The sequence below is a fragment of the Teleopsis dalmanni genome, chromosome 2, assembly GCF_002237135.1.
Source record: "Teleopsis dalmanni isolate 2A chromosome 2, ASM223713v2, whole genome shotgun sequence".
NCBI classification, from domain to species: domain Eukaryota; kingdom Metazoa; phylum Arthropoda; class Insecta; order Diptera; family Diopsidae; genus Teleopsis; species Teleopsis dalmanni.
Genome location: NC_051847.1, coordinates 12,479,232 through 12,490,076, shown reverse-complemented (window position 1 = coordinate 12,490,076; position 10,845 = coordinate 12,479,232). Strand labels below are relative to the sequence as shown.

Genomic DNA, 10,845 nt, shown 5'->3' with positions numbered 1-10,845 from the left:
CTTTGGGGAAATATCATCCCGCAAGCAAGCCAAAACAGGACGTGTTGTAGATTGTGGCTATGTCATGTTGAATCCATATTGTGTGAATCGGATTATTTTACCTTGCATGGTTGTTGTAGGATGTTAAATCTGAACTTAATATGGACAGAGTTGTGAAGGCTCAGTCGTTTCAACAGTTTAAAGAATTGGCTGATTTTGGTCTCTAAGAGATAAATTTTGTTAAGATGGTACATCATGGAATATATATAAATATATATAATATATTTTTACAATATGAAAAAATCTGTACTTATTATAGTGATAGAACTCTATCGCAATACCACAAAAGGGTTCACTTTCGTTTTAGAATTGTGTAAGTTTGCTGTGGTTGGTCTTCAACCAAAAAAGTCAATTATATTATGGATAAGACCTAAAAAGACTAGCATATGAATAGTAAAGACGTCTTCAAATTTTTTTTAAATCAATTGCATACAGCGAAACACTGCAAAGAAACTTTGTGATTTGAATACAAAAAAACAAAAATCTGAGTAACACTGTTTTACAGATACAAAATTGACTTCAAAATGGGTTGGTTAAAATGCTGAATCGATGCATGAATTCAATCAGTACTTTCATATCTTATCTTTGTTACCAACGGATTGTTAGGTTGTTACTGGTATTCACCTGAGCGGATTACTGCCTTCCTTCAAAGAGTAGTGTATGTAGAAAGGAAATAAAAATTCATTTTTCTTTACAGTAGTGTTTATACCAGTTCCATAAGAGCTTCTTGCATGCCTAATCCTTTTCTCGCCAGTTTTTTGGGTGCACACAGCATCTTCTTCCAATTTTCAAAGGTAAAACATTGAAATTTCACATGTATGGAGTCATTATTTAAACCAACCTATTTTGAGATCAATTTTATACCAGTAGGGAGTTTCCACTGAATTCGTAAGAGCAGCTAACTTACTTGAGATTCAAGTAATTCAAGCAATCTCAGGTAAGTTAACTGGTTTAATGAAGCCAGTCAAACTTTTTTGAACACTGATTTTAAAAATAAAGGGAATAGGCAAAAATTTTTAATGCAGTTACTCGTACTTTATCGAATTTTAAGTTTTACTCTTAAAGCCTAATTTTTTCAGACATTCACTTCTACTCCAACAAACCGTAACCTTACTTGGATCTAACTAATCTGTACACATCATCTTTACTTCTTTGTCTTGATCATTCATTATTTTACTTATCAGAAATAATTAGTGTTAAATATTGCGATTGTCAACGTAATTATTTAAAAACTATAATTATTTGAAAATTTATTATTATCTATACATCACTAGGTAACGATGTTTGACAAAAGTATATATGAATGTACATATGTAAGTATATGAAGAACATTATGTGTAATTATAGAACATTTGATGCAACGATTAGCAAAGTGAACGTCATATGATGTGATGAACCGTTTTTCAAGGCAATTTTCTGGCGTTCTATTGACGATAAAAGAATTTGTCAAGGTAACACAGCTGGATAGTAAAATATTAGTATAAGTATATATACAAACTATAAATATAACTAATAATTGTGATTTTCTATATTTATAATATTTTGCACTTTTTAAATTTTATGAAAGGTTACAGAATTTTTAAATGTGATTAATTGTTTGGTACGTCAGAAAAGCGCTTCTGAAGTGAACTTTGTTACTTCACATATGGAATATTCATATTCATATTCATATTCATATTCATATTCATACTATTAATTACTGACAAGCAAGGAGATGTAAGTTTGTCTTAAGATTGCGTACTTACGAATATTTAGATGAAATCACGATCATCGCAAAATTCTTTGATGTGTTAGAGTAAAAGTACCTATCATAATTTGTAGGAGTTAAACTTCGTGTTTTAATTGTATTCAGTAGCTGAGAGGGATCATAAATATACAATATTTCATGAGCGCTTTAGAGTTGTTAAAGTATTATTACACACTGAACAAATAGAACAATAATGACCTTTAAAATTCACATTGTAATTCATTCAATAATTGTAGTAACATATGGAACTTCGACAGTTCACACAATTGATTCTTTATACCAAAAATACAAACAGATACATACTAAGATGAGATATAAAATTTTATAAGCAACTGTCCAATGTTTATGGTAGTTTATGGATTTATTTTTTGATTATGCAGACAAATTTAGCTTCAGCAAATTTTGTAAAAGTATAAAGTTGAAATCATATATCTGACTGTATTTCAGTTTGTTTAAAAAATTAAATTGCTTTTTTTACTACGTAAACACCTTAAGGCGGATCATAATTATAGTTGGATATATATCATATTGATCTCTACCGAACAAGTATTCCATGTGTAAGATCATAGTTCTGAGTGTTGTAGTTGGTTTAGTATAATAATAAAATAATCATTTATATTAAGACTATGCAGGTCAATAAACCTTCCCATGATTAAATTCATCATCAGCTTTGTCTTGTTTTTGAGATAGTCCGCTTTTTGGAAAAGCTTTAGAATTTGGTCTTAACCGAGTCTATCCTAAGATCATATTTTTTATCTTTTTATGATTACGGCTTATTACAATTGAAAGTGAAAGTCATTGTGAGATTTCAACCCACTAAAATTATGCGGGTGCATTTCAGATCACTAAGCTCAAATGTACCATATGTATCCTCAAACCTACAGGAGTTTTAGTTTCTCTTTAAAGCGATCACAATGAATAACTGTTTGTTCTACGCCTACAGCAACATTTTGATAGTTTAGAATAAAGGAACTATATGGGTTAAATAGAAGTCCAATTCACAATGTTTTCTTGTCACCTATTCTTCAATGTTGGGAATGAGTATATAGGTAAAGCGTCCTTTGGACGACTGCTTCCACCTTTGTTGCTATTTTTAAGTAAATACGAACGTTCGTCAGATTTTGGAACTGTCGTCGGTATTACTTACTTGTAATAATTTTCATTAAAGCCATAAATTGCATTATCTAATAAACGCAGGCAACACGCAAAGTACTGTGTCTATACGATTAGACGAATCTAGAGGTTTTTTTTTTGGCCGCCTATATACAAGCGACATAAAATATAATAGAATTTATAGCATTTTGCTTCTATTTAGTCAAGTTGTTTGTCCACTATCACTATGTTGCAATGTCTTCAGCAACATTTGTCACTTTATCGGGAAGTTTTATTGTCAGGACTCCATAGCATTCCATATTGTGTGCACCAGTTCTAAGACATAGGACGAAAATAGTATCTTACATCAATTCCATGAGTTGAGCATGTTTTTTATTTCCAGCGTGATGAATGTATAGTATTTCATTTCAGTGTCTTCCGCAGATAGTTTCTTTCGAATGTTTGTTACCATTCTAATCGCATCGATCGTTTATCTAGTCCATAGGAAATATAACTGTTTATCAAAAAAGCCGTAGAATTCTTAGCTCTGATTGTTGATCGACATTCTAGACATACCCTGTCAGAATCCTTCTAATCTCCATGCTCTTATGTACAATTTTCTACTGTTCAATCATGGTATTGTTGTGTTTGCAAAGGTAACGTAAAAACCATATAAATACTTCAATATTTTAATAAATTAAAAACGAAATGTTGCGCAATTTTTAAGGCAGGATCACAATCCCCTCACTTTACTAATTATATTGCTAAAGTACACATTCTATTATGCCTTAATTAACTTAATGTTCATCAAAAAAAATAATTGCATTGAAAAAGGTGAATATAAAATTCTGCACATTATTATTCCACTTTTGTACAATGAAAATACCATTAGACAGTTTTATTTTAAAATTATTTTTATTTTTATTTATTTTGTTACTTAACAGCATTTTAATCAATTATTATTTATAGTGCATAATTATTAAGATAAAAATTATAATTAAAACTTTAATAGAACTTTCAATTTATGTGTGTTTAAAAAACGTTAAGAAATTCCCAATTGTATTTTTCAAACTAATTATAACTTAACGCAACATGTTTCGTAAACATAAATTTCGCTAGCAACATAACAAGCTATGCATATAAAAACTTTATGGCCTTGACTATACACAAACTTATACAAACCTATATGCACATTTGGTGTTGCTTCAGATGTGACAACATTCTAAATCATGTAATTGAAGATGCCACACAGCATGCTTATTTGAAGACGAGTTTCTGCAGCTTTTGAACTTAAATACTGGTAATAAATAATTAAAAAATTGTTTGCCTTTAAACACAATTAAAAGAAAAAAAATAATTAAATAGAAATAAAATTACAATAAAAGACATAAAAGGTTAATATGCAACAGTTATTAGTGATCGATAGCAATGCACAATGCAAAATTTATACTCGTATATAGCAAGAGATAACACAATCATCACAGTCTATATTTATGTTATATGTAACACATAATTATAGCATAATTATAATAACATTACATATAATACCTGGTGATTACTATTAATGAAATGTACAGATCTATGATCAGTTGTATTAAAATTGTATCACTGATCTACGTTCTGGGTATGAACGTAGATTCTAAACAGAGATGGAAGGTACACATCAAGAAAAAATTAACTGAGCTAAATATTAGTAATAAAATACTAACTTTGCTGATTGGAAGGAGATGTAAAGTATCTCAGCAAAACGAACTTAAGTTATACAAACAAGTTTTCAAGCCTATCTGGCTCTATGGCGTACAAATTTGGGGTTGTACAAATTTGGGGTTCCAAAACAAACTACTTAGGGATGCAGTTAACTCTCCGTGGTATGTCCGAAATGCTGATCTATATCGTGACCTTAAAATACCTACTGTCAAGCAAGAAATACAGAAAACTGCTAAGCCATATTATGGCAGGCTTAATCAACACTTAAACAGCAATATTCCGGTATTACTTTGTGATGTTACACACAGACGCTTAAGTCGCTTTGAGGCGTTTCAACCAGTAAGGAGATGACTAGTTTAGAACTATATGCTCAGTTTAGATAAGTAACATTACTTGTAATAATAAATTAAAAAACCTCTTGTTAATCAATATGGCTAGTTATTGCTAATTTAAACTTTGCACATTTCAGTTAGAATAGATTTTGATTATGTTTTCGTGGATTAACAATTAATAAAATGTAAAGCTTTATGATATGTGATCGTCTATATTGAAACTATATCATTAATCTGATAAAAGAAGTGGTTGTATATTTAAAATTAATTAGGAACCGTAAAATGTTTAATTTGAAGATGTATTTAATGATTTTCATTTCCAGTATATCTGAAACTCTCTTGCACGGATAAGAGTTAATAAGCAATTAGTGTCCGCTGAACAGAGGTTTCCATGTTCTTTAAAATTAAAAAAATATAATTGCATTACATTGCTCTTAGCAATATAATACCTGTAATTCATTTTGAAAATTACATTCAAAAAATTATCTTTAGTTTTTAATTTCATATTTAAATTTAATTTGATTTTAACTGTTAATAATTTCTTAAAAAATTATTTAAGGTTAAAGTGCCAACAAAACTAAAATAGTGAAAAAAATCTAAAAAAGTCTAAAAAAGTGCTAGCTAACAGCAATAAAAGTGTGAATTCTCAATATCACTTAGGGCCATGTTATGTAGAGTCTCACGGGCACGTCAAAATTGTTGTTATAGTGCTTATAGTGAAAATTGCGCTTATAGTTGAAACGTACTATTATCATTGCTAAGTGGATTTACGCGCTATTCACACAGCACAAGTTAACGTGATTCAACATCACCACATTATGTTTTTAAACTGAATTTGAGAAAGTATGCATAGGAAACAGATTTTTCATTTATGTGGAGGATTCTGTACTTCGCACTGTTAAAATGATGATATGACTTATTCTTCAATACTATAATGTTGTTACGAAATTATAAATTTTAAATTTATAATCTTCTTGCAAATCTTCAAAAATTACGTATAATTGCCAATTCAAGCTTACTTTCTGTCAGGTAGTTTCCTTATTGTCGTGTGAATAGCGTATAATACACTCTCTACTAACATATTAGTTTCTTGTTTCTTTGTGCATAGTTTTTGCATTTGTATTGTTACTTCTTGTTCTTTATGTTTGTATTTAACAAAAATATATTGACGACTAAAGGGGAGTTATCAAAAAGTTTATAAATTGTATGTTACACAAAATATGAGTGTTTATGTTATTTAATGTTATTTCAATTTAACATTCATAGAACTAATTTGAATAAGACTTCCCTTAACAAATGAAAAATATCTACAATTAGTCTATGTGCAGACGTCAATTTATAAAAATTCTATTGAATCGTTAGTTTCTTTTATAATTAGACTGTAGTACTGGATTTCGGAACAAAATGGTGCGAAAGTGTTTATTGGAGTTATGGACAACCACGACTTGAACCAGCATTAAACCACTTGAACCAACATAACATTAAAGGACTTAATTGCTACTGGCTTTATATGTTTAATAAATTTTAATCATTTTTATATACTTTTAATTTTTTTACTTAATTTCCACTTGATTTCACCGCCTTTATGAAAAATGAAAAGGTTATAAGCCTAATATCCAAGTGATTTTTTATAGTGCTAGCGAAGTATACAATGTATGTATTTTAATATTTATATTCATTAATAAACAAAAAAAAAAAAACAATGCTATGAAAATCGTGAAAAAGTTTAATTTTTTATTCTAAAATAGACACATAAGTTCCGTTTCATATTTTTATATGGGTTTTTAAAATTTTTCCTATAAATTTTGCTTAATGTGACAACAAATTAATATTTAACATGTTTATCTCATTAAATTAATTTATTATTTAATAATGTGTTAAATGCTTAATTAAAAAGAATTTATAGCAAAATAAAAAACATTTCGCATGACGAAAGCAAATATTTTTATTTTAAGATAAAAAGCTTTTAAATTATATATAAATTTGTATATATGTAGAAATTATAAGAATAAAACAATTTTTATTATTTTATTTTAAATTTTATTCAATAACTATTTAATAACTAATTTAAAACTTTCTACCTCGGAGCAATACAGTTTAGTGTGGCAATATTTTTTTAAAATTACTTTTAAATTAACGATAATAAATAAAATTTAAAATTTAAAAAATAAATAATAAAAATATTTGAAATTTTAGCTGAAATGAGTTTTATTGATTTTTAAATATTTAAAATGCTAATTTAATTTTTTTTTTGACCATCCCAAATTTATATATGGCGCTTTGTATTAAATAATTCTAATGGAAAAAATAATTTAATGTTTATTTAAAAACTTTATAGTCCTCATAAATTAAAATATTTTTATTGTGAAAAAAAATGAAAAATTGAAACAAAAGCTTTTTTTTTGGAATAAACAATAATTTTCGAGCCGTTTATAATCCCTACACAGTACGAGTGAAACACATTACACATTTCTCATTAACAAACATACAGGGTCATTTAAATGTATTAATAGTATTTGTTAAGTTAATATATATTTTAATTCATATCACACATTTCATTGTGTTATTATTATGAATTTTTTTAGTTAAAAAAAATATTAACTAATTAAATACAAATAGCCTAGATTATATACATTAGAAGAGACCAATGATGCACATCAATCTATGCGATTAATTGTGATGCAGATGATATATATTTTTTATAAGTAAATAATTGCTTATAGTACCCATGTATAATGGGTATGTATAATGTATAATGTATGTATAATTTATGTATAAGTAAATAAGTGAATATATAGTACCAATGTATAATGGGTATATATATGGTATATATAATTTATGTATAAGTAAATAAGTGTATATATACCATAGTACCCATATATAATTTTTAATGTACAGTAGAATCGCGGAAAAGTTAACTCTCGAAAAAGTTAATCTCGCGGAAAAGTTAACAGCATTTCGGCGTCCACGTAGCGCTCTAAAAAGTTAACTTCGAAGTTAACTTTTCCGAGCGTATGAATTTTTTTTTTGAAATCAACCGTTTCTTTGCCGACACAAGCCAGTGCGAGCTCTAGTTTTGATTATGGGTATTCCCCGAATATTCTATTTTCTTTCTGTTTTGTTTTGTGCTCCAAACATATGTTTTCATTCTTGTCGCAAATTACCTTGATTGAATTGTTCGGTAGCGTTTGAGTTGATTAGTTGTGAATTTTTTATTAAAAAAATGTCAAAAATACAGAAAAAACGGCAAATCAGATTAAATTTGCAACAAAAAGTAGATATATTAAGAAAACTTGATGACGGTATTGCGGGAAATCGAATAGCGCTGCATTATGGTGTGTCTAAAGTAGCCATCAGTAAAATAAACAAAAAACGCCAAGAAATTTTAAAAACAGTGGCGGCCACTTATGAAAGTGCAGAGAAGAAAACACTCCATAAGTCGGAATATCCTGATCTGGAGGTAAACTTGTACAATTGGTTCCTGAATCAACGGCAGCGTAATTGTGCAGTGACTGGTGCCATCTTAAAATCAAGAGCTAAACTCGAATTTGAAATTCTGTATCCGGGAAAAAAATTTAGTGCAAGTGATGGATGGCTGGCAAATTTTAAAAAACCGCACGGTATTCGCCTTCTCAAAATTTGTGGGGAAATTCTTTCGAGCGATACACCGAAAATAACTCCGTTTGTACATAGTCTACGAGCAAAAATCAATGAAATGGGCATCTCCGACTCCCAACTATATAACGCAGATGAATCTGGACTATTTTATCGTTTATTACCGGACAAAACATTTGTCGCAGCAAATGAACATGCCGCACCGGGAAGAAAAACTGTTAAGGAAAGAATTACATTTTTGTTGTGTGCAAACGCAGATGGTTTGCACAAGTTGAAGCCGTTGGTGGTCGGTAAATCTGCAAAACCACGTCGCTTTAAGGAATTTAACAATCCATTGGAATACGCTCATACAAGCAAGTCGTGGATGAATGCACAGTTATTCTTCAACTGGTTCCACAATTCATTTATAAAACAGGTAAACTTATTTTTTGGTTTCATTTTTCATTTCTAATGAACATGACATAAAAATTTTTGAAGGTTCGCAAATTTTCTGTTGAAAATAATTTACCACCAAAGGCATTGTTGCTAATAGACAACTGCACGGCACATAAGCCAATTGACAGGCTGAAGTCTGACGATGGAAACATTGTAGCCATGCATCTACCACTGAACGTAACAGCGGCTTTGCAGCCAATGGATCAAAATCCCATAAGATTGGTTAAATTAGGATATCGCTCCAAATTGTTATGCAACATTGCCGCGCAAGAAAACGTTCTGGTGGAAAATATTTTGAAGGCACATTCAATTTGTGACGCCATATCGCTACTTAATTCAGCATGGGAAGAATTGCCGCAATCAATTCTTATAAAAGCGTGGAATAAGATAAAAAAGTGGGATGATGATCAATACGATAGTGAAGATGATCTTTCGTTGTCCAAATTTATTAAAGCAAACGATGTTTACGACGATACAGTTCGAGAAGTTCAATCGTTAATGTTGAAAGTGGGAAATAATCTTAACATCAGCATTGACGATATAGAAAATTGGAACAAGGATGAAATTACGGAAGATATGGAACATTTCGAAGTGTGTGATAGTGACAATGATGATTCAATTACCGAGGAAGATATTCAACAACCGAAAGTGAGTTTCTCGAAAGCAGTTGAAAGCATCAATACCTTGATAAAATGGTCCAAAGACAACAACGATGCAAATCAGGTGGCAGACCTTATCAGTATGCGCACAAAAATGGTCAAGAATTATTACACCAAAGAAAAAAAACAAACAACTCTCGACTGCTTTTTTAAACCAACTGGTACAAATTAACAATTTTCCTTTTGTAATGGCTAAAACATAAACAAAAAAAAAAAAGGAGCTATTTCTAAGCAAATCTATGCTTATTATTGTAGTTTTTTCTTTTTTTTATGAATTTTGAAAACCGCTTGGAAAAGTTAACAATCTCGAAAAAGTTAACAACCCCAAAACGGAGCGGTTAACTTTTCCGCGATTCTACTGTATATATATTTAGCGGAACTGATTTTTATTTTTAAATTATTTCCCAATAGATCAGAAAATATAAAAGTTTAAAATTAAAATAAATATTAAGGGAATAAATTATTTTATTTTAATATTTTATTTCATATTTCTTGTTTTAAAATTTAAAATTAATTTAGAACTTGGTTACCCATTATATTGCTTGATAAGAATATAGGCGATTTAAATTTTATTTCCACACAATTTTAAGTGTGGATGCTTTATATATCAGCACTAATTAAGACTATTGGAAAAATATTTAGGAAATGTGAAACTTTTTTTATTTACCCAACAACTGTACACCTACAATAATCCAGATGTGAGTATACATAATTTTCGGCACCAGCAGATTCATTTCTATAGGTTGTTTATTTATGATGAGAGTTTTTCATAACACTTACTATACACTGCAAAAAAAATAATACTATTACTTCCAATTCAATTATAAACAAATAATGTCTGTATAGACAAAATAGTATTGAAATTTAACAATTAAAAATAAAGAATATAATTAATTAATTCAATTATTTTAAAGCTGGTTTATGATTTCGTTCTAATATGAACACAACAAATGTGTTTCTTAATAAACTTTCACAGGAAATTAACAAAAATCAAGAAAAAAATGGTAACATACAAGTCAAGTACGGCTTTGGGTCAGTTGGCTAATGAATGCTGACTCTGAGCTTAAAATGCGTAGTATTTGATAGGGCACGAGTTGAATCCCTGGTATTTGCAATCTTAAAAAAAATTATTTACGAAGAATAAAATACAAGAAATAATACGGGTATTTGACAATATACAGCTGAAACAGCTGTATGGTCAGCTAAAAATTCAATTAAT

General features: G+C 29.2%; 1 protein-coding gene across 1 annotated transcript; it reads left to right on the top strand.

Moving 5' to 3' along the window:
- The first annotated feature begins 7,825 nt into the window (after positions 1–7,825).
- LOC119674375 (jerky protein homolog-like) lies at positions 7,826–9,973 on the top strand. Its single transcript, XM_038085511.1, has 2 exons — positions 7,826–8,636; positions 9,392–9,973. Exons 1-2 carry the CDS (start codon positions 8,141–8,143, stop codon positions 9,796–9,798), a joined length of 903 nt encoding a protein of 300 aa, XP_037941439.1. The 5' UTR covers positions 7,826–8,140; the 3' UTR covers positions 9,799–9,973.
- Positions 9,974–10,845: the final 872 nt, after the last annotated feature.

What these genes read in the sequence shown, in the direction of transcription:
- LOC119674375 (XM_038085511.1), top strand. Translation starts at nt 8,141, where the DNA reads ATGTCAAAAATACAGAAAAAACGGCAAATCAGATTAAATTTGCAACAA. An exon ending in AGCAAAAATCAATGAAATGG is followed by an intron (nt 8,637 to 9,391) that starts GCATCTCCGACT and finishes ACGATAGTGAAG; the next exon opens with ATGATCTTTCGTTGTCCAAA.